The sequence below is a fragment of the Sciurus vulgaris genome (genome assembly GCF_902686455.1).
Source record: "Sciurus vulgaris genome assembly, chromosome: 12".
Taxonomy (NCBI): Eukaryota; Metazoa; Chordata; class Mammalia; order Rodentia; family Sciuridae; genus Sciurus; species Sciurus vulgaris.
The window spans coordinates 112975104-112999242 of NC_136473.1; the positions used below are offsets into that span (position 1 = coordinate 112975104).

At 52.9% G+C, this 24139-nt stretch overlaps 1 protein-coding gene across 3 annotated transcripts; it reads right to left on the reverse strand.

The window, feature by feature from the left end:
- Positions 1 to 1879: 1879 nt before the first annotated feature.
- Positions 1880 to 15348, reverse strand: MGST3 (microsomal glutathione S-transferase 3). Of its 3 annotated transcripts, none has more exons than XM_079106597.1 (6): positions 15211 to 15348; positions 6755 to 6878; positions 5761 to 5834; positions 5137 to 5194; positions 3152 to 3224; positions 1880 to 2123 (listed from the first exon to the last, which is right to left on the reverse strand). In XM_079106597.1, the coding sequence occupies exons 2-6, from the start codon at positions 6869 to 6871 to the stop codon at positions 1987 to 1989; spliced, it is 459 nt and encodes a 152-aa protein (XP_078962723.1). In that variant the 5' UTR covers positions 6872 to 6878; positions 15211 to 15348; the 3' UTR covers positions 1880 to 1986. The 3 variants fall into 3 exon arrangements, with proteins under 3 accessions (XP_078962723.1, XP_078962725.1, XP_078962724.1); XM_079106599.1 differs by having other exon boundaries at positions 15111 to 15224; XM_079106598.1 differs by lacking the exon at positions 15211 to 15348 and adding an exon at positions 12475 to 12631.
- Between the last annotated feature and the right edge of the window lie 8791 nt (positions 15349 to 24139).

Consider the following 24139-nt stretch of genomic DNA (forward strand, 5'->3'; position numbering starts at 1 on the left):
GTGTGGGGAAGTTCGGAGGGCACCCTGGACTCCTCAGAACTCGGCGACGTGGTTGCTGGCTTTTGCGGAGTTACGCCAGCAGGTGGTTCCCGTGTTTCTGTGCCTGACTGGAGCCAGAGCCCAGCCCTGATCATATGACACCCCCAACAGGGTGCAGGCACTGTTGTTTTGGCCTCAATTTTAGTCATAGCCAGGAATAGTGCATACACCTGTAATCCCAGCTGCTTGGGAGGCTGCAGCAGGAGGATCCCAACTTCAAGGCCAGCCTAGGCAACCTGGAGAGACCCTGTCTCCAAAAGGACTGGGGATGTAGCTCAGTGGTAAAGTGCCCCTGGGTTCAATCCCCATTTAAAAAAAAAGATGAATTTTGGACATTAAGTATTACTAGCAAAAAACAAAAACAAAAAACAAACCGGTATTACTAGCATACCCAACTTACAGATGAGCAAGCTGAGCCTCAGAGAGGTTAATAAACTTGCCCACCGACACATAGCTACCCATAGGTGGGTGCTAAGGGCACAGTATGGATGAGACAGGCTTTTATAGACTGGTATGGTTCTGATTTCCATCTACAAAGCTCAGAATGTTTCCCTGTAGAAGTAGATTTACTTTGGAATGTGCACCCCCAGTAGCTCAGCCACTAATGGGGTGATTAGGCAGTCACAGGCCCCTTTGCCTCTTTCTCTGTAACACAAGGGAACGCAGCACAAACAGCTTTGCAGACAGGGTTGCTCCCTGATGCAGCCCTCTACCCGCTGCTTTCTGCCAAGCCCCAGGGCTCCCTAGAAGAGCTTCTGCTGGGGCACGGCGACCACAGCATGCCTGTGTTCCTTATGAACCCCATCCAAGCCCTCTCTGCAGCAGCTAAAGTGACCATGATGGACCGACCAAAGGTGGAGCTTTGGAAAACACCCTGTTGGTCTCGAGCAAGGCCAGCCTGCCTTGGCTCTCCTCATCCTGCCTCACTGAGGCCTGGGGTCGGCAAGAGGAGGGACCTCAGCAAGCTCTGCACCCTCCTGAGGTCATTTCTACAAGGCAAACAGTAAACCCAACTCAGAGGCTTGACTGCATCCTTTTCCCATCAGGGCCCCAAACCTCCACTTACCCTTGGCCATATATCGGAGCGTTTAATGTAAAAAGGGCAGATTAAAGCATGGTACTCATTTCTTCCTACACTGGTGAACTGACACTAGGCTGGAGCACACACCGACCTGACCTGGTCCAACCTCCTCATTGAGTGGCAAGGGCCCCACGTGGTCACCAGGCCAAGGCCGACCTCAGCACTCCCTCGGTCCCCGCCTCCACCAGGAGGCATATGCAGTAGACGGTAGGATGGAAAGCCCTGGGTCCCAGTGCCAGCCTGTGTCCACCCTCCTGCCAGCCCCCAGGTGCGGAGCCCTGGAACGTGGCCTGTGCAGATGGAGAACTGCCCCTGCCCCTCGTCGCTTGCTCGCAGAGCAGGCTCGCTCCCGCTTGCTTCACTCCATCAGCTACACCCTTCGCCATCTCCCCTTCGCATCTGCTAGCAGATCTTTGTGTTCAAACATATAAAGCCACATTCTTCCCTGTTAAAGTTCCATCTTCTTAAAGAGCAAACAGAAGCAGTCTTCAGCGGAGATTTTAAAAGCTTACTTTTATCTTAGTGATTCGTTCAGAGTGGTGAGATAATATATCCTAAGGAGAGCTCGGAGAGCTTGCCTTACTTTTCTCTGCGGAGCGCGACTAGGAACACGTTCCCACGGCTGCACTTTTTCTCAGCTTTCCTAGCGTGAGAGTCTGCAGGCAGGCTGAGGCTCCTCGATGCCTGGGGCTCTTCTCATCTAGGACGAACAGGCTAATCCTGTCAGAGACTCAAGAAGGAACAGTCAGGAGGCTTAGGTCTGAGGCCGAAGCCAGGTACGTTTTTATTACATTTTAAAAAAAAGTAACTGGAACTAAAGGTAAGTCATTCAGAACGAATGAGAGTCTTTAAATTCCCGTGACTCTTCAGTGGCAGCATTGGGACCCACCACCTAAGCCAGTTTTCACCCAGCCAAGATGCTGGAACGCAGAGCACACAGTGGTGCCCATCAAGGCAAGGAGGGCAAGAGACCCCACGGCTCCTCGATTTCGCTTGCTGGGGTCTGAAAAAGAAGAAGAGAGAAGTCACCAGAACGTCCAGAGGCTCTGCCATAGTACCTGGGACCGTACAGGACAACCGGCCTGGGGTGAGCCAGCCCCAGCCCAGGCTGTCGGTCCATCAGATGCTGCGTGCAGTCAGGTGACCCTGGAGGAGAGTGGGACCAGGGTGAAGCCACTCTGCTCTGAGGCCTTTGGGAGATTTCCCTCTTTTTAAAAGACTAAGGACGACCCACACCCCTCCTGGTTCTAGGGATGACCTACAGTGGTCAGAGCACCGCTCGGGCCGCAGCCGGCAGCTGAGTTTGGATCCTACTGGCCCGTACTCAGCAGCTAGGTGACCGACTCTACTCTTGCTAAGCCTCAGTTTCTCATCTGCAGAATGGGATATTATCAAACACAGAAATGCTATAAAGTTGCATAACACGTAAAACAGCAATTGGAGTATTGGAAAATACTCAAAAAGTAAGTTTAGAGCTGGACATGGTGATGTGCACCTGTAGTCCCAGTACTTGGGAGTCTGAGGCAGGAGGATCATGAATAAAAGGCCAACCTCAGTAACTTAGGTCCTGTTTCAAGATAAAATTGAAAAGGGCCTGGGACTAGCTCAGTCGCAGAGCACTTGCCCAGCACGTGTGAGGTTCTGGGTTTGATCCCCAGTACCACACACACAAAATTTTGTAGCCAGGCACCATGGTGTACACCTCCAGTGTCAGACACTCAGGAGGTTGAGGCACGAGGATCACTTGAGACCACCCTGGGCAACACAGACTCCAGCTCAAAAAAAAAAAAAAAAAAAAAAACAGTGTCAATGATTCAAAGGTTAGTGCAAATTAGACCTGGCTTCTCACCTTAATTACCCAGGTACTTCACCTTCTCTGAGTCCTGATAAGGCTGAGGTGTGGCCCTGATAAGAGCTGCCCTCTATCTTGGGTTCCATCCCCAGGCTCCTCCCCGACTCCCCCCAAAAAATGCCCTGCTAGGAAGAAAACCCCAAGAGCACAGGATCCTCAATCTGTCTACACGCACTCACCTCCCGTGTAGTAGCCATACGCGTAGAGAACTCGGCCGACGATCCAGGCCAGGCCCAAGCCAGAAGCTACACGCTGAGATAAAAGGCCCAGTTAGTGTTTGTGTTGAGGAAACAGGCAAACCGAGAGGAACCTGGGGCAGACTGCGCGGCGTGCTAGCAACACGTTCAATGACTTCCTGGATTCGCCAAGATACGCCCCCACCTCAGTTAGTGGAACTGTTTTTTCCAATCAGGAAAACCAAACTCGTGTGACTGCTGGTGGCCTGGGAGTTGAGTACCAGCCTTTTAAAGGACTCTCCTGTCTCGGCCTGGGAAACCCGGGAAACTTGAGCCAGAGCTGAGGGGGAGAACGGGCAGGCCAGGTGAGCCAGGGACTAAACCGACTAGAGGGCAGCCCTGTGGCCGCCAGTGTCCCTGTGCCCCAGACTGGCTGCACACCCCACCTGCAGGGTGCTGGGTCGTCTCCAGTGAAATCACCACAGGAAGGGGCAGTGGGCAGAACAGGCAGCAGCCATGCGTGGGGCTGAGGCTCTGCAGGAGAGGTGGGAGAGGGCATCGGGCTGTGACCTGAACATGGGGCCCTGCAGGGAAAGGCCTCCACCCGCAGTGCCCTTGAGGAATGAGTGGAAACCTGCAAGATGAAGTCCTTCCGTCTGGGGGCCAACCCGGTGACTCACTCGGCCACAGGGAGAAGGGACCCACCAGAGGGTGGGCAGGCTGCCCCCGGCCTTTCCGGTCGTAGCCAGCACCATCAGCGGTGGCAGGTGATGTCGGGATTGTTGTTTGGGTCGAGTTTTGGTAGAGTTAAGTACCAGGAGGCGGATGAGCACCTGGACCCGACCCCAGTCTCCCGGCTCCGCAGACTCTGCCAGGCCAGGCCTTACTGGACCCTCTGTAACTGCAAACCTGGTGGTCTCAACATGGGCATGTCCCCAGAGCAGCTCCCAAAGTGTCCTTAAGAACTGAGCACGGGGCGCGCACGGGGACGTCGGGTGAGTCAGGCTAGAGAGACAGGGCTGCCCCCAAGGCCAGTACAGCCGTTTCCTAGGAGTGGGGACCACAAAGAAGCACTTCCCTAAGAGAAGCAAGAGCAGTTGATGCTTAAAAAAAATACAGGCCTCAAGGTCATGAACTACACAAGCGCTGTTCTGGTCGCCTGTGGACAAGACCGCAAGGCCATTCGGGTACAGAGGGCTGTGGAGGGCTTGGAACCAGGAGTCTGCTGAGCCACCACACGGCTCAGATGAGCCAGCCCCTGAAAGGCAAAGCCTCTGTGGCAACTAATCAGGCTCAGGTCAGCTTCCAGGAGTCTGGCCTGCAGGCTGGCTGTGGGGGCCTGCAGGGCCTGAGTATCGGCCTCCACTGCAGCTCTGCCCCAGTCCCTGCTCCTCCCTGCTCCAGGGGCCTCATGCAGGTCCCCAGCAGCACAAGCAGGCTCAGCCTCGGGGCTGGCCTTGCTCTCACCGTGGATGCTAAAGACACGGGTACCTGCTCCCTCAGCACCCTGAGCTCTGCTTCACCAAGGCCTTCTCTGCAAGACCCTCCTCCCTGAGCGCCCCAAACAGGACCACCTTCCATGTTCCCTCTTACCTCCCTGCTTTGGATCTGTGCATCAACCACCTTCTAGCACCTTCTAGCATGCCATGTAATCCACCTATGCTGCAACCTAGTGGGATCAATTGTGTCCCACACCGTCATGCCCCCGCTGGTGAGTAATACTGCTGCGTGCATGAGTAAATACAGGCCTAGAATCAGACAGGCCCGCGCTCAAAGTCTGATTCTTTTATTTGGTGGCTGAGCTCATAAAAGTTCAATTGTGTCCAAGAGGCCTTTCCCTATCTATAAAAACTGGGAGAAATGCCATGTACTTTGAAGAACTTTGCATGAAAGAATTAAATTCCTTTTAAATGCGTGGTGCCTGGACACTGAGACACTCATCCAGGGACAGTAGCTCAGAAAACTAAACCCAAGTAAATGAAACTTACCGGGTGATAAACACCTCCAACTGCTAGAAAAAACAGGAAAGGAGGGTACACTTCCAACCTGGAGGACACAGAGAGGAACTTTAAAAATCGCTCTGTGTAACTATGCCATACACAACCAAGGAATCTGTACATTCTTGCTTGCAGGTCCAAAACCTGAGTAGACATGAACACAAAGAAGGAGAGGCCCAGGCCGGATCCACCCTCTTCTGCACTGGGGAGGAGAGGTGACTCAGAGCACATGAGCAGAGGGACCTCACTTGCAGCACACGCATGAGGAAGGTCTGCAGGTCAGAGTGGGCTCCTTGCAGAACCCAGAGCTTCCCTGCTGTCTAGGGTGAGGAGGGCCAACCTCAGTTTAGGTGGAACCTGATGCAGACGTAGTTTAAGAGTATGTAATATTAGAGACACTTCCGGAAAGACTCCAGGAATCTCACTGCTCCCAAGCTCCCGATTCTGCTTCATGTTCCCTCTGTTCACACACGCAATGATTTTTAACGTTACTGGCATGCAGTGCCCAAGACTGCTGTCACTGCTGTCATTCAGCACACAGCTCCAAGGGCAGAGGGTCTGGCAGTGACGCCCACCCTGCCCGTGCCTCTGGCACCCTATGGGGCCCACACTCACGTGTTCTGGTGGGCTCTCTGGATGCAGTTGAAGAGGTGCCCATTCTCGGGGTCTGTGCTGTACATGGCAGGGTACTGTGAAGGAAGGCACATGTGGTCAAGAGCAGAAGGCGGTTGCGAGAGTCAAGGTCACCCTTAAAAATAAAATTCCCCAAGTCACTGTCTATTACATCCTTGATGGATTTCTGCTTGAATACTCCCAGCAACAGGAGTCCCGCTTCTCGGAAGTACATTCGGTGTTTCCATCAGACCTCCAGTAACAGCAGCGCCTGTCAGTGTGTGTTCCCACAGGGACGGGGGACAGGAGCAGTGTGTGAAAGACTCAGCTTTTTATCAATGTGCATCAGTGGTGGGTCTAAGAGGCACCACAAGGACACCCTGGGGAAATAGCTTCTTTCCAAGGTCATCAGACACCACATCCTTTGAGATTCCCCAGGGGAGGCAGAGGTGATCGAGTGCGTGAGAGGGTTAATGGGATGTCCACTGGAGGAAGCTCCAAGTGGGGGAGTCTAACTATATGTGGCTGAACAGAAATAGTCACTTAATTGCTCATCAGGGACAACTCTGGACATGAGCCAGAACCAAAGCAAGTGGTTAACAGACCTCCCTCCGTGCCTGATGTCTAAGGCGGGGCGCACAGCCGGCCTCTCCTTTCCACTTGGAAAAGGCAGTCGCTTAAGGCATCTTCCCACAGCACTGTCCCGCAGCCCTCCTCAGGAGAGAGCACTCTGCCCAGCTCAGCCCCAGCGAAAGTGCAGTGCGCGACACCTGACCCTGGTCCTGCTGCAGAGAAGACCACAGAACTCGTGGAGGTTGCTTCCAGCAGGCCCCTACACCTCTTGCCCCTCTCCTGACACGGAGGAGCAGAATTCCTAGTAGGCAGAGTCCTGAAACTGCCACCAGCCAACACTAGCCGCTCACCCCTCCCCGACTGAAAGCGAGTTCCGGAAGGACCCGTGCTCTTGATCAGCCACTGCAGCCGCGTGCTTGCTCACCTCCACCTTGTACTTCTTGCGGGCCTTGCCGACGTTGATGGCTAGATGAAGCACCATGACAAAGCTGGCAGCGCCGGTCAGGAGCACAAAGCCGTACTCCTTGGAGAGGACCGCCATCGTGGCTCTGTGGAGGAAAGCGCATGTGGGACTGCCGCGGGAGCCCTGGCGGCCGGGCACCTGGCCACCAGCAGGTGCGTGCACACAGACCCCTAGGAGACACTCGGGAGGGGCCATCAGACGGAGCATGCTGCAGTAGCAATCTCCCGATTTGGCAAGGCCCTGTTCCAGGGCTCTGAAAGCAGGGCCTGGCTCTCCAGCCTACGGAGCTGCCTAGAAAGACGGGCGTGGGCTGCTCCTGGGAGCCCAGGCTGCCATCAGTCACCCCTTCAAAACCAGCCCCATTAAGGGTTCTGAGTCCTATGACTTTTTTTTTTTTTTGGTACTGAACCTGGGGCACTTTACTGGCAAGCCACATCCCCAGTCCTTTTTATTTTTTATTTTGAGACAAAGTTCCACTGAGTTGCTGAGGCTGGCCTTGAACTTGCAGTTCTCCTGTGTGTGCCCCTGCACCCAGCAGCAAGGAACTCATAAGGCCATTAGAAGTGAACGCTTCTACTGAGTCCCTCTTGTAGCACAGAGGCAGCCCGCCAGGGGCTCACTCCTAGTACACGTTACTCTGTGTATGCTGAAGGTGACACATATGGAGTGTGAACCCTGGTGGGTAAGCACAGCCAGGGTAAGAGGCACCTTGAAAGGCAGGGAACTGACAGACAGGGGGACCCAGTCTAAGGCTAGAGGGGGTGGTTTGCAAAGGACCTGCTCCCCGGCAGGGGCTTCTGCACAGGAGCAAGCCTGGAACGCGGCGCTCTAGCGGGGCGGGGCAGACCCAGCACCGGGCACTCCTGCCTATGCCACAGGAGCCCTGCTGTGTTCCCGGCACCTGCGCTGAGATGGCAGCCATTCGCTACACCTTATTCCTGAGGCTCCAGGGCAGCACCTCAGCAGCCCTCCAGTGCCTGAGTGTGTCAGTGTGCACAGGAAGGGAGGGTGGCCCACCCAGGCAGCCAGCCACACCCTGGGTTGTGTGGGCCCAGGGCTAGCAGATAGCTCCCAGGGCAGGCTTGAAGAGCCCATAACGGACAGGGCTGCCTCTGCTGCAAGCACGCATTTGGACCACGCACGTTTTGTTGATTACACACGTGCTGTGTCACCTGCAGCCCTTTAATGGACCCGACAAGCGAAGGTTCTCAAGGTTGGTGGCACCAGTGTTGGGCCGGGACCTCTGCACAGTGCTGGACACAGTGGACACAGGCTGGACACAGGCTCTGGCTCCGAACGTCCACACCTTTGCTTCCCACCTTTCAGTCTGCGACCGTTACGGGCACCTGACTGCTGCTCGGGGAAGGGCTTCTGCAGCGCAGCCTGTGGGGGGCTGGCTGCTGGCTGAGGACAGGGAAGAAGATGCGCGGTTCCTCCTTGTTTTTTTAAATAATTTGCACAAATATAGAAACTTAAATAGAGTGCTGCTATTCTGTCTTCTAGATCCCTGGTTCTCAAACCTCGGTGGCACAAAAATCACCTGGGGGGCTTGTTAAAATGCACCCATGCCCAGGGGTGTCCTCAAGACTTCATTTCTAATGAGCTCCTAGGTGATGCGGTGATTTTGGTCGGGCACCTCATTTAACGTGGCAAATTTCTTTCTGTCACTGTTTTAGGCACAAAAAAATTCGGCAGTTGGTGACTTTATCTGATTCAAAACCAGAAGCACAGTCTTGTCTTGGTGACCAGCATCCTACTGGGCTCTGTGGAGGCTCCTGGGGCCCCTTTTGCAGTATCCCTGGAGCATGGTGATGGGGCCTGAGGTCGCTCTGCAGAGCAAGCGGCAGCTAAGCCTGTGCTCACCGGAAGACCAGTTTCTTCCTGCAGCTCAAGGAGGGCTCAGTGTCTTCTGTAACAGCCACGGGCTTCCTGGATCTCTCCTCATGATCGTGGTCATGGTCACCAGACCAGACTCTCCCACAGTCAAAGGGATGGGAGATTAAGGGTCCATGCTCAAGAGTGATACTCATTATGCTGAGCTGACCTTGGAGACCTACCACATCCAACACCAAAGATTGGGGGTACCTTGAATTCTCCATGACGTCAAGTGAAATGCTTTTGTGAGGATTTAATGGAATCTCCAAAGAACCTCTTATGGAATTTTCATCCCACCTGGCAGAAATAGCAAAATAAGAAATAACATCACAATATACGCTGAATACCTAACTACAGATGGTACGAACAGAGCACTTCATAATGCTGGGCTCTGCATGGACTCAGGTAAATCAGTGCTCCTCACCCTCACAGAAATCCTGTGTGGCACTTGCTGCCATCACACCCACTTTACATGTGGGGAAGCTGAGGCAGGGGACAGCCTCCTGCCTGGTGAGCGAGCTGGAGTTGAGCAGATGCCGGGGCTCATGTTCGTGGTGGCTGGACCAGGCCACAGGCTAGAGGCCTCCTCCCCCTGCCAGGAGCAGCAGGGAGGGTCCTCTGCACGGTTTCTAGGGTCGTCCTGCCACCTCGCCCTGGGCAGCGACTCCCGGAGCACAGGGAGAGGAACACAGCGAGGACAACAGGCCAGGGGAGGCCAGAGCTGGGCCTGGGGTCTTCAGGGTACTTCACACGCAGGATGGGCTCGGCTGCAGGGCCAGGTCTGCTGCTTCCTTCCGGTGGACACCTTCTGTTAATAGTAGCATTTTTCACTTGATTGAGTGCCCTGGCTGTCAGTCAGGGCCAAGGGCAGGACTTCCTGCCTTGTTTGCCATCTTGGGAGGAAGTTTTCAGTTTTCCACCATTAAATGTGATGTTAAAGGTAGGCTTTGAAAATGCTTTAGAAACCAATTATTTCTACATTATATTTAAAACAGTGGCACTTCTATTTTAAAACTTTTAAAATCTGTTGAAATATTTATTACTTGCCAAACATACCAGATTAGAGGAAGGAAAGTATGGTACCTGAAGCAGGTGGGGTATAGGTCCTGGGGCAGGAGCAAAGCTGCCCAGGGACCCAGGGGGCTCTTGAGGTCTGTGCATGGTGGACCAACACTCAGGGCAATAGCACACGGGGGCTGGGAGCCACAGGCACCCTGGCAAGGCCTGGTCGAGGAGGATGGGATCCAGGCTTAGAGGACCCCTGGAAGTCACGCTCGTCCTACTGAGAAGCAACGTGGGGTTTCGAGGAGCGCCGAGTCCGCTCTTCTGGGGATCCCCTGACAGCCTCCTGGGACTTGACTGTTCTGGAGCTGGGGCTTTGCTGCACCTCTCCTTTGATTCCTGGGCCACCGCTGGCCTTATCTGGCAGGGCAGTTCCTTTGGGTGCAGCAGGGCTCACCCACAAAGCTTCCTGCACTGCCCTGCTGGGCGCGCGGCCAGGGCCAGGCCCCTTCACTCTTCACCCATGTCCTCGGCTGCCCAGAAGTTCCCCGGGGCACAACCCACGTGGCACAGCTGGAACAGAAGGCAGGCGTGATGGATTTGGGGACTAGCCTCAGTGATGTGTCACCGCAGTCACGCTGCAGCACAGGGTCTCCTACTGGACTTCAGCTCGAGTTTGAGGGGAGCAGGCCCTTGCCTTCAGTGCTCCTGGCCCGCAGACGCCCGGTGGGCCACTCCCAGTGACTCCTACTCCTTTGTGATCTCGTCTCCTCAAACTGCTGTGGTGTTTCTGCCGGTGTCTTTATCCTAAGGCACCTGGTGGAAGGGGACAAGGCTGTGTCGCCTCCAGTCACCTTCCGGCTATCCCCAGGTTTCAACGCGTCCTCTTTGGGCGCCTGTGCTATCATTCCTGCTGTTTTTGTGTAGGGTTCCTTATGTCGCAGGGCAAAATCAACATCCCTACGAGTTCCCTGTGAGGATGGCCACTCCAGGGCTGGCTGCCCATGAGAGAGGGCCTTCCCCAAGTCCCAGCTGGCTCAAGCCACTCCGAGTGGCTCAGGTCCACCAGCCCACTTAAAGCCCGGCCTGGCTTCTGCCTCCAGGTGTTTTCACAGAGCAGGAGGCCTCAACGTGATCTCCAGGTAGGGCAGCCTACCCTCCCAAGCCCAGGTGGACCTCAAAGGAGGAACCTGAGAACCCAGAGGGAAGCCCCACAGAAATCATCCTGTTTCCACGATGGGAGAATGGAGCAGAGTTGGGATTTCCCCAGTTTCCCCTACATTTCAAAATGCCAGTTCTGGTTCACTGCCAAGTTAAATAGGTGAAATTTGTTTGAGTGTCAAACCTCAAGTGACTGATAGACTTAAGCAATATTAAGCCTTGGTGATAAAGAAATGACTATTCTCTGGCAGTAGCTCTGTATATTCCAAAAGCAGTTGTCCAGTGGCTGGAAGCAGTTCTCTGAGCAGGAAGAGCATTACTTATTCAGCACCGCTTAGCCACTCAAGTCAGGCCAATAGCCGGCAGGTCATTACGTGGCTCTTCCTATGTCCTCGTATTCTTTGGTTCCTCATCAGTACCCCTAACCCTAACCCTGTCTAGAAAGTGGAAGCTAGGCTGTGAGTCAGGAGGCTGAAGACCTATCTACCCCTCTAGGTTGTAAACACGCTGTTATCCAGTGTTGCAGCCTTATAGTTCAAAAGCCACAGCTGGCCATGTAGAACTGTTTCAGATGGCACTTCAATTCCAGCCCTGCCGCGAGCTCTCTGGACGGGGACGACTGTTGGACACTCTGCTGGGCAGGCTGGGGAGGATCGGTTGATGCTCAGGGCCAAGTGCACGCTCTTGGTTATGTGGGGCAAGCTTGCACAGACCCATCCAGGGCCAAATAAGCAAATTACCTCTCACTTGGAGCTGGACTGTGGCAGGGCACGGAACACACAGCCTGAAGGGAGCCAAATCTCCCTAGGGACCGGCCGGAAGTTCTGTTCTTCAGGAGGTCAGGAATATGGGATTCGTGGGAACACAGAATGCAAGCCGAGTTCCCTGGCAGATGTGTTGGCAGTTTCCCTAACAGGTTCTCCATGCTTAGGGACCTGTGTCAGCTGACCAGAAGCCCTGGACCAGGCTAGCATCTGAGTGGAGCCTCCCATGATCCCAGAGAGAGCGCACTGGGCGCTTCTTAAGGTCAAAGGCTGCAACCTCAGCGGGAACGGGAGAGAATGGAGAGAGACCACAGGATATGCGAGCAAAAAGAGCACCGGTAGCACAAATTTCATTAAATGCAGCTGACTTGCTGAGCTCAGTGCAGGACAAAGCAAAGCACTTCACCCAGTGGACGCTGGCCTCAGTGTGGCAGCCTAACACCTTCTTCATCCTTTTCTCAGAATGATCACTTCTGGTATGCATCTCTACCAAGTGCCATGCACTACTAGGATGCAGGGCAACAATGCCCATTAGCTGTGACAGTCAGCGAGACCGAGGTCATCCTGCCTCTCCAGACACGATCAGAGACCACGACAACACGGGAGGATCATAAACAAGTGAAATAGATTGGGAAGGAAGCCCCGAAGGACACCAACAGTGACATGTCAGACAGCAAGGACTTGGCTCTTACAAGGAAAAGAGGGGAGACCAGTGTGAGTGAAGGGAAGAGATAGACTAGAGGAGGCATGGTAGAAAAATCAATTATCATAAACACTAGCTAGCATGCGTATAATTCAGTGTGGGTTAGCCCTGTTCTGGGAGGTTCATGGATATTAGCTCATTTAAACTCTCACAGCACCTCTATGATACATTATTACCTCCACTTCGCTACAGAGCAAAGCCTGGATTTCACACTTCCCGGCAGCCTGGCTCCAGAGTTGGTGCTTCACCTATACAGCCTTTCAATGACGTTGAAGAGCAAGTCTGACAACATCTGACCTCTTTTGAAACACCTCCACCTCCCCAGACCCTCTCCTAAGCATAAAAGATATTAACAAGAAAAGAATTAATAATTAACTCCAAGCCTGTGACTAAGTAAAGCCTGAGATGTTTCTAATTGGAAGCAAAAAGAGAAAACTTGGGAAATATTGAGAAAGGGACGCTTATTTTAATGTCTGTCAGCACTGCGGCATGACACAAGAAGTGGAGATTATAGGAAGGAGAGCACGTCCTCTGTCTCTCAGGCACACAGGTCTGCATGAAGCCAAACAGCACAGAACTGGCACTTCATTTTGACATCAGAATTCCCTACACTGACACTACGCAGGAGCCTGGAGTCCTAGTCAACTAAGCTGTGACTTCCAGAAAAGAGGAAGTCTTGAATGAGTCACATTGATACCACTTGATTTTCCAGCACAAGAAATGCAGGCAGACTGTAGTTAATTCCTTGCAGATGCTGCATGCCCACTGGGGTAGCAGCCACCAAGGGAAGGAAATGCTTAGCTGCTGGCCCTTGCCTACTGCAGGGCTCCAAGTCTTCCATGCTAGCTCACTCAGAACAAACACTGGCACAATCATTTGCATTTCTTAAACTGGAGAATATATCACTTAAAAAAAAAAAAAAAAAAAAAAAGTGGGGCTAAGGCATCAAAATCTTAAAATCCATGTTCCAGTTAAGGAAGAGGTGAAGTCCAGGAAGAGCTCAGAGGGTCACAGGGAGGCCTATGAAATCCTGAAAGGTCTTTGCAAGTACATTTGGGAGGTGGCCCAGTTTCCTGGTCCCCTCCTTGCTGCATTCCCCCACAGGCAGAAAGGGAGGTAGACGCTGCACGAGGTAGATTACATAGCAGTAATCTACTTGGTCACTGCTGACTTCTTGTCCAGGAGGATGGTATACTCACAAATAATACTAATAAATTCAACTGCGAAAACAGTAGCAGCATATTCGTCTAAACAAAGTGTTAAAATGCTAAATGGTTCTTGGTTAATTGTGGCCAGCAATGGTGCTCTGAATACAGAGCCAGAACATAGGGAATATGTTTAAATAAGCTAGATGTGTGGTATGCAGTAAAGTACTCTGACATACTGATCTGATCCGCCTCATCCCAGATTGCCCAGGGACTTGCGCACATCTCTGGATAATGGGGAACAGCCCTTCCTTCACATGAGCTCCTTCCTGGGGCCAACCTCCAGCAGAGGAGGTCCCCTTTCAGGACTCCAGGCCGACAGGAGGAAATCCAAATAAGGGGGAAGGCTGCCTTTCTTCGATTTTGTTCCATAATCTACAGAAGCCCCTAGAGTGCAGTTTCTATGCTGGTCACAGTATCACTGTCATTTTATATATAGTAACATTGGTTAAAAAAAAAAAAATCACTTGACAAAGTTTTCTATTTCTGTAACATTGTGTCAGGAGGGAAGCTTAACAGAATGCCTTCCCAGGGGTGAAAGTATTTGTTTGGATTTTGAATGTTTATTTTATTTAACTCCTTAAATTTAACTCCGGTGAGTATAAACATTCTTAATCCCGAGAAAGATAATATAGTTGCATTTCTGAATTCACTAAAATAAAACGTGCCTATAACTCTGACTAAAAACCTTGGTTGCTTCCCAGAACTGCAGGCTCCAGGTGACCTGCAGATTTCCCAGGAGACACCTTTGTTCCGCCTCCCACCCCCAAATCTGCAGTAATTCTGCAAGACCACACCTAGGCCCACAGCATGCATCCGCCAGCAGAAGCATCCTTCCCTTCTGGGCACCTCCTTTCCCCGGCTAAGGGACTGAAGTCCCAGGGCCCGGCGCTCCTTCATCCCCCTCCGCCCATCGGTCTGCTTTTCCTTCATCTCCTTTCCCACACTCACTAGTCCCCCAGGCTCTTCGTAAATTCGTGACTCCCAAGGAAAGTATTAGCAGAAGCCACAACTTCAGGCCATGACTCACGAACTAGTCTCCAGCCCCTTCCAACGCCCTGCAGCTGCCCCACCTCTGTGGCTCCGGGCCTCCCGGCAGCGACATCAGTTAAGAAGGGCACGCTTCTAAAATTCAAGGAAGAGACGAATGCAGATCCCCACCCACCTTGAGCGTCTCCTGCTCTAGGACAGCGGTAGGAAAGTTCCCACCTACAGGCTCCAATACAAATGTTCCAGAGTCAGGAGGAAAACAAACGATTCCCTAGAGGCGGCCCCGAAGGCTCCTAGCAACCCCTCGGGCCGGCGCAGCGCCCACAGGCCGCTTTTGAAACCAGCACTACCACTGAGGCCTCACCGCCAGCTCCTCTGCCGAGGGCGCGCGTCCGTCTGCATTTGGCAAGGTCGGAGGGGGCTGCAGAAGGCTGCCCGCCGAGGAGAGCGGGCGAAGAAAGGAAGAAGCGGAGGGAGGGCTGCCCTGGAGGCTCCCCCTGCCTTAGAGGCCGAGCGTCGCCTGGATGCTCCAAACCCGCTCCATCGGGGAGAGACGCAGGACGCAGGGGCGGCAGGGCGGGTGCAGAGCAAAGGGCAGGGAAATGCCGCGCTCGGACCTGGTGGGGAAGCGGCGGGGGCCCGACTCGGCTCCGGCCGCCGAGATGCAGGCTGCGCCCAGGGCAGGCGCTCCGGCGGCCCGCAGGTGCTCGCACTCACCTGGATCACCCCCGCAGCTCTGGTGCAGACCCAAGCTGCGCAGCCTGTCTGGGTGCGGCTCGGGCTCTCGGCCGCGCCGGGCGGGGCGGGGGCGGGGCTTCGCGCAGGCCCCACCCACCGCGGCCCCGCCCCGCCGGCAGGCGCGCGCCTTCCGAGTTGCAGTCCTGGGGTCGGATTAGGGGAGGCGCGTTTTCCTCCTGCGCCAGGTTGCCCACAGATGGGCGCCACCGTCCCCAAGTCCAGAGTCAATTCCCCTTCCTCGGCGCCTTCGGGGCCGCCTTCCTCCGTTGTTCCTCCAGCTCCATCTTCCCGAATAGTTTTGTCTCGGCAGGGCCACCGTAGCTCGGTGCCGGCCGCCTGCGGGGTCGCCCGGAGGACGTACGGCGCGTGCGCGGAAGCAGGAGCCGGCGCGTTCCCGGGGAGGCGGGCGCGGGGCGCGGGCCCGAGCGTGTCCCGCCTTGCCCGGCCGCGCGCGGCAGCTGTCGCCGCGGAGGCCCGCGAGCCCAGGGGCAGGGCGTGCTCCTCCGCATCCGTGCCCTGCGCGCACGTCCGGAAGGACTTGGAGGGCTCGGAGCGCCTTCCCTGCTGCTCCTCTGGGGCTTCCAGCGCTGTCGCGTCTTCTCCTCCCCAAGCACGAGAGCCTGTATTTCAGGGAGTTATGGCACGCCGGTGTAGAGGGCTTGTTTTAATTGAATGTTAAAAGGAAGCAAATAGGCTGGGCGCGGTGGTATAGGCCTGTGATCTCTGTGACTGGGGAGGCTGAGGCAGGAGGATCTCAAGTTGGAGGCCAGCCTCAGCAATTTAGCAAGACCCTGTCTCAAAATAAAATACAAAAAGGCCTGGGGATGTGGCTCAGAGGTCAAGCACTCCTGGTTCAATCCCTGGTATCCCCCCAAAAGTATGCAAATAGGAAAACATTGCTGCTTCATTGGAGAGTTTTTCTGCCCTGCTGTCTTTTGCACAAAGGAAAAGCTGCCCAGGTCGTGGAAGGCAGAATTGAGAATCGAATGAATTCTGGCCTCTCCTTTGCCAGATAGCCCTGCTAAACTACAAACAAGGACCTTCTTTTAAGTCTTATAAAAGTAGTCTTTGTTTATTGTAGAAACTTTGGAAAATACATGGGAAAAGAAACCAAGCTCAGTTGGTAGAGTGCTTGCCTTGCAAGCACAAGGCCCTGGGTTCAATCCCCAGCACCGCAAAAAAAAAAAAAAAAAAAAAAAAAAAAAAAAAAAAAAAAAAACACCAAGAAATTCACACACATACACACACAGCAGTGTCATACCACGTATACTGCTGTTTGCACTGTATGCATCATAGACTGTAAACCACTTTCCTTTTCCTTTTTTGAGCCTTTGGTTTCGCAGCACAGTTTAGCAGCAACTGCAGGTCTCTCCATGACATGGATGCGCCAGTATTCTCTTGCTGGAGTTTGCTTGTTTTCAATTCTTTCCCACTACAGAGGACAACCTTCTAGATAAATCTGTGTGCATGCTTCTGGTGATTTCTTTTGCCCCAATTTCTTGAAAGAGCAATTTCTGGGTCAGAAAATACAACGTGCATTCCTTTAAAAGATAATTTTCTCTAACCATTGGATGTAGTTTTTATCCATTTCCAAATGGGAATAAGACCTTTTCCACAAGATTATGGTGAAGTTCTAGTGCAACTGAAGTGAAGACAAGGTGCAGCTCACAAGTCCTGCACAGGTTAGTGTATGCAGGTCCTGTTAACAACGTCACTATGACAGCCTGCTGGCTCAGAAGCTGCTCCATCCTGACTTCACTCACCATTAATTCCTTCTCAGTTACAGTCTGGCTTCTGCATCAAACCTCTCCTTCAAACTGCTCTCTAAGAAGGTGACCACTTGCCTCCTACACTCTCCTTGGGTTGCCTCTCCTGATTCTTCTCTTTCTGCCCTCCTTTCCTGGCTCCTCTTCCTCTCCCGCTTCTTGAACTGGGTTTGAGATTCTCCCAGGCACTGCCCTCCGTTTCTTTGTATCCTTCTCTTCCAAATCTTCATGTGCGCTCCCGTACTAACTGCATCTACTCCAGTGACCCTTGGTTGTCTAGCGCCCAGATTCCCTTCTCCTTCTCTATGTTCTTTGAAGGCAGCAGCCACTGGACCCCTGAGGTTAAAAGGCCAGCTCTCCCTCCCCGCACCTCAGAGGAGCGAAGGGGGCGGGCATGTGCCTTTGGGTTTGCCAATCAGATGCTCAATCACGCCGCTCAAGAGACTGAACAGCTCGATGCCAGCACTGCGGAGCCGGACCGGTGGGGAGCAGAGTTCCGACAGTCTCTCCTGACTGCTCCATTAAGGACTGTGGCCTCCCTCTTCCCAAGGCGCTCCTCAATCCCTTCCTTGCTTAATTTCCCATCATCTGATGTATTTCCCACTTAGTTAACTCATTTACTTTTTATCTCACTTCCCTGCTCAGATGTAAATCACACATATGTACGTAGCCTGTCCCTTTACTGCTGTGTCCCTAAGTGCCTGGCATAGGCACACGGCAACTACTTGTTCAATGAATGGATGACTTGTTTTTGTGGTCTAGCCCTCTGAAGCTCCTTGCATTTTTTAAAAACAGTTTTTGTTAGTGCATTATAGTGCATTACACCTAATAGTGGGGTTCATTTCATATTCATAAAAGCTGATAACAACTCCCTGGGCTTTTATGAAGCCTGGGCCTCCAGCCCACCGCTGTGAGCCCCGACGGTCATCCAAGAGTTCTCCCTTTAAGCTAGTACACCAGTCGTCTCTGCTTCATGCAGAAAGCTTACTGTATCACAGGCTTCTCCCACAGGGTGCCCTCCGTCACGGTCACATCCAAAGTCCAATCTGTGTGTCTCAGCCAAGGGCCTCATGGAGGAAGTGCCTAGCTAGAAACCTGCCACCACTCCTTGACCTTTGCTCCTTTACTTGGGAGTCAAGCTGCCTTGCAGCAGATCCCAGAATGGCCATGTACTTAGCGGTGTGACTTTGGGGGAAATCATAAGTTTTCTGAACATGTTTTGCTTTTTTATCTGCAAGATTAGTATATCAGGACCAGCGCTGCTGAGCTGTTGGGAAGGGAGCGGAGTCTGGGCTTCCTGGAGGCACTAATATGTGGTGGCCTTCATCATCCTGTTCATGTTGACGGCTCCTCGGAAGAGCTTCCTCTAGGCCTCCGCCTAGTTCAGACCTCAAGCTTTCTCTGATTTGGACAAGAGCAGAAACGTCTTAACTGGCTTTCTTTCACATTTCATCATCAACCGCCACCCAGCCGTTCTCTCTGAAGCAGATCTCTTTGCTAGTGACTGTGACCAAGGCCTGTGGATGAACTGCAGACTCTCAGACGGGCACTTCAAGGTCCTCACCACTTTAGCTTCCGGTCACTGCTGCAGAATCCTCTCATTTGACATTAACAGACATTTGCTGAGTGTCTATGGGCTGCTGGCTCTAGTAGAACCTACCTCTTTTATCAGGAAAATTGTCAATAAACAGAAGCTAATGGCAGGTTATGACTGTCTCAGTCCATTTTGTGTGACTGTAACAGAAAGCCTGAGACGGGGCCTTTTATAATGAGTAGAGATTTATTTCTCACAGTTCTGGAGGCCGGGAAGCCTGCGGTTGCCGTGCTGGCCTCTGTCCAGGTCCGCTGTGTCCTCACTGGGGGAACGGTGAGTGCAGGCAGGTGCAGCTGACTGAGAAGCCCTTTCTGTACAGCCTTAGTCTGTTCCCGGGGCAGAGCCGCCGCAGTGACAGGGCACCTGAGGCCCTCCTCGCTCACACCGGGGTTAAGTTTCCAACGCAGGAATTTCAGGACACACGTTCAAAGTGTAATGGTGACTGAGATTCCAGCCTAAGGCTTCAGGAGCCGTGGAAAACTCCGGTCCTCTCTTGCGCTTCCTGACCTGCCATGACAAGGAGCATGTTTCAGGAAGCCGGTGCCCTTCCAAGCCTGCGTCCCGGAGTGAGGGCCAAACCCTGATCCGCAGGCGAGTCAGGCTCAGCTGCTGAGCCGAGTCTGCCGTGCCTGGCCTAGTCACTGCCAGGTCGCAGGGCATGAATGTGCACCGTGGCTCTCTGAGGTGTGAGCAGAATGAGAGTAATGCAGAAGCGGAACTCGCAGATCTTGCTTATGCGCTAGATGGGGATAAGGAAAAGAAGGGAATCGAAGCTTGTGTGTTGCTGATGGGATGGAGAAAGGTGTCAATTACCAACTCAGAAAAGACTGGTGGGGGAAGGACCGTGGGTAGAGAAGTCAAGTTCTATTTTGGACATTTGTAAAAGTCATGATACAATAACTGCTATTTTACCCAAAACCTCAAAATAGCAACAGCTGAACACATTAGATTTTTTTTTCTTTTAAAAAAAATTTTAAGTATCTATTTTGTAGGTGGACACAATGCCTTTTTTTATTTTTATGTGGTGCTGAGGATCAAACCCAGGGCCTCTACCACTGAGCCACAGCCCTGCCCTAGATTTTTCTTTTCTTGTTCATAAAACAGTTCAGTATGGGTATTCAGTGGATGATGTTTTGTGCATTTACTTGTGAATCCAAGTCTGTCTTGTGCCCTGTAGCTAGCTAGGAAGCTGGAGGCTTAGCTGAGTTGTCAAGGTGAAAGGATCTGATGCATGACTCGGCAGTCTCTGCCACTGCATCTCATTTGTCTCCCAGGCGTCCAGGAGAAGACGGGGAGAGACAGAGAGAGGTCTGGACCTGGGGTGGGCCTGAGTCTGACTTGAGATACCCGTTTGGAAATCAAGACTTAGAGATGGTGTTTGAAATCACACGTAGGGAGACAGGGTGAGGTCAGGACAAAGGCCCTACCAGGCTGTCCAGCAGGGAGTTGGTAAAGGAGGAGCTGGCAAAGGACAACAGGGGAAGGAGGAGTTACAATTTTGTGCCAGCAGAGGAAGGAGAGCCAACAGAGGAGTGCCTTTGAAAGGTTAGGTAAGATGTAGAAAAAGAAGGGGTGTGAACAAGAGCAGTTTCCAAGGAGCCCTGGGGAGGGGCCCTGGTTGGAAGTGGCTTGAAGAAGGAATCGGAGAGGAGGACTTTGAGATAACACTGCGCAGAGAACTCGTCGAGAGGTTTGGCTGAATGCTATTTGCCACTAGAGCAACCGGGAGTCTCGAGAAGTGCTCATTCCAGATAAGGAACAAGTAAGGGCAGAGCGGGCGGGACGTTTCCTCCCCACTAACAAATGCAGAGGGTGACGGGACTGGGCCTGTTCTGCCATCCAGGCAGCGCCGATTAGGAGGACTCGTCAGTGGATGGTCACGCTGGTGGGGATGTCTGATAAGGAATAGGATGTTTCCGTCGTTTCAAAGGTATTTCCACAGACTACGTTTTAATACCAAAGTAGTTGATTTACAGTCGAGAAATCAGACAGGCAATATCTTATACAAGTTAAAACGTTACCAGTAATGGGGCAAATGAACTTTGTGTAATTCCTGATTGGATGCTGTCAGAGGAACATGGAGTCACCCTGGGGGTGTTCCTTCCAGAGAAGATTTCCTTGTCTCTGATTGTGAGAACATACCAAATAAACCCAAATCAAAGGACTTCCAACCAAGTGACTGTCCTGCTGGCTTTAAACATGTCACTCATAAAGGCGAGGAAAGATTGTGGACCTGGTCTAGACGGAAGGACCAAGCAGACATGACAAGCTGATCTGCAGTGAGGCCCTGGATCTGGGTAGGTGCCAGAAGACAAGAGAGAGCGTTTGAACGTGGCCGCCATCAACCTGGCTGAGCTTGGAAGAGGCCCCAGTCCCAGATGGGCTTGCAGTCTGACCGGTGCTTGGTTTTAGCCCCATAAGACTCCGAGCAGACAACCCAGTTGTGCTGTGTCCAGACTTCTGACCTGCAGAAACTGCGAGAGCGTCAATGGTGTCGGAAACTGCTAGGTTTGTGGTAATTTGTTCCGCAGCAAAAAAAGTGAAGGCAGACCCTCAGAACGCAGGCGAGCTCTGGGAGGTTCTGGATCAGTGGGAGAAGCACTGACCCTCTGAAACCTGGTGCACCACGTACATTTGGAGGTGCTTGGACAGCGAGCCCTGCACGCAAGGCAACAGGTGCTTCAGAGCTGCTGCCGCAGGAGGGAGCCGATGACCTGAAAAGGGTGGCTGCTAGTGACTTGTTCCTTAGTCACTCGTCCACAGCCAGGTGCGCCAGGTCCAGGTGTCCAGGGTTTCGTGCCTGCCAGGAGAGCAGGGCTTCAGAATGGAAGGGGCTGGGTGGAGTCAGAGGGCAGAACTCTTACACACTGAGAAGGAGTCACTCAGAAGAATGTTTTTCGAAGGACCCTGCCTGCAGGCACCACTCAGTTTGAATGGCAGTCCTCCGCACACCCTCCTTATTTTAAAACTTTCACAGTTAGAATTGAAGAGCATGTTTTAAATCGAGGGAGGGAAAGAGACAGAGAGAGAGAGAGAATGCAAATTATGACAAGCAGCTGTCTCCTGCCTCCACACGGTTCTCACCCCAGGTCCTATGTGCCACTCCTGATTTCCTGTCCTGGGGAGCTGTCTCCATGCCACCCCTAGGAGCCTCAGGCCTCTTGATTTGCCAGTCTCTGACGGGAGGTGTGGTTCACTTCCACTGAGCTCTTTCTCTGCCCTCCGGAATGGAGACGCCACCACGCTCAGTCCTTCCGCTTGGAGTCAGGGCCTCTCTGGGCAACACGTTTAGACCTCGACTTACGCTTTCTTTGTGGTGCTGGGCATTGAACCCAGGGCCTCACACATGCTAAGCAAGAGCACCCCACCGGGCGGCACCCCAGCCCGTATTCTCAACTTCTTACTCCGCAGCGGGACAGTGTTTCTCAGCCTCCCCTTGAGAGTCCATGCCGAGCTGCCTTCGGCCCTCTGCCCCATTCTACCTCCTTCCCTGCCCTGTTAAAACCACTTCGACAGTGTCCCCATTAATAACGTTTGTACTTTGTCTTGAAACGATGCTTGATTTTTCATGACGTGTCTGTAGACCAGTCCCATAGGTTGAGTTCGGGGGCTAGTGTGAATATCACGATGACGTAAGCTTCACAGTAGCATTAAGTTCTATGTTGGGCTCCCTCTTCTTCTTTGATGTCTGACATCATGGTGCCCAGGCTCCACATGGCTGATGGTGTTAAACAAGGAATAACGTCTGCAGTTTAACCTAGCAGCTCAGGATCGTGATTGTGGACCCCAAATCCCTGGGTGTTTCCTGCTGTAACCCTGTGGCACCGTAGTGGTTACTGGGGTGCACAAAGTGACTTCCTCCTGAAACTGATACTAGCCGTCGTGTCCGGAGCTCCTGGTGAGCGTCAGGCATTTCCATGGGTACTTTCTGTCTTATCCTAGCAGCGCCCTGTGGCACTTCCGCTTTCACAGACGAGAAAACGTGAGTTAGCTGGCACAGCTTCATTTGGATGAAGGGCTGACGCCACACTGGGGCTTGCCTGACCATTACTGGGTTTAGCACTGAGAGTCCTGCACCCCGGGGTCCCCTCAGTCTTGGGCAAGCCAGAATTGCTGGCCAGTCTACAAGCCCAGCCTCCCTATTCCCTCTCTTTCTTTTTAAAAAAGTGATACTAATCATAGCGCTAGCCATTTCCATGGCCTGGGCGTTGCTGTCTTTGGCCAGGCAGTCACACCATTTACTAACGGATTGTCCGAGGTGGGAGCTGTTTTAGTCTCTCTCTCTCTTTTTTTTTTTTTGTCACTGTGACCAAAAGGTCTGATGAGAACAATTAAAGAAGAAAAGGTTTATTTTGGCTCTTGGTTTCAGAGGTTCATCCACAGTAGGCTGACTCCGCAGCTCTGAGCCCGAGATAAGGTGGGACACTGGCAGAAGAGTGTGGCAGAGGAAAACAGCTCGGGACATGGCAGCCAGGAAGCAGAGGGAGGGCTTCACTCACCAAGGAGGAAACACAACCCCAAAGGCCCAGGGACCTGTTTCCTCCAGCCACACCCTACCTGCCTACAGCTATAGAACAGTGAATCCAACCAGTGGATCTATCCACCTGTGAGGTCAACCCTCCCACAATCTAACCACTTCACCTCTGAAATCCTTGTCTCACAAGTGAGAACTTTGGGGTACGCCTCACATCTAAACCATAACAAGAGCTCTTTTTATAATTAAAAAAAACGTGTGTGTGTGTGTGTGTGTGTGTGAGAGAGAGAGAGATACTGGGGAATTGAACCCAGGGATGCTCTGCTGCTGAGCTGTATTCCCATACTTATTTTTATTTTTATTTTGAGACAGTGGCTGAGGCTGACTTCCAACTTGTGAAGGTCCTGCCTCAGCCTCCTGAGTCACTGGGTCATAGGCGTGTGCCACCATGCTGCTCAGGAAAAGTTCATTTTTAAATCCACCGTCGGGGAGGACCGAGGACCTGAGGTATCTGTACAGAACTTGGTGACGTGCTTTCAGGCACTTTGGCTGTGACCAGGTCACCCTGGGCCACAGGGCGACTGGCCCTCCTGCCAGAGAATCCGCCCTCCCCAGCTTTCTCCCCTGCGACCCTCTTCTCCTTACAGGGTCCTACCACGCTTTCTTCATTGGTTTTTAAGTCTTGACTTTCCTCCCTTTAAAGTAACTTCATTGACAAAGCGATTTAGAAAGTTACAGAAGTGAGAGTCCTCTACCCCATGCTACCCAGTCACCTTCCTCGAAAACAAACAAACCGAAAAACAAAACCCCACTCTCATCTTTCAAGGGTCCCAAGTCCTCCCGGGGACTGTGCAGACTGCTGCATGGGCCTCGGGTGCAGAGATCCCGCTCTGCCACAGGGCCTGCCGCCCTGGTGTGACAGGCCGCGGGCGTCAGGTCCCGGCTCACGGGGAGGGCGGGGGCTTCAGGACCTGGAGAGGAGGTTTCTGAAACTGCTGCCGCCCCTGGGCCTTGGCTGCGGAGGCCTGTGAGGAGGCGGTGTGGCCTCCGCCTCTGGTCCACACCCATCCCACC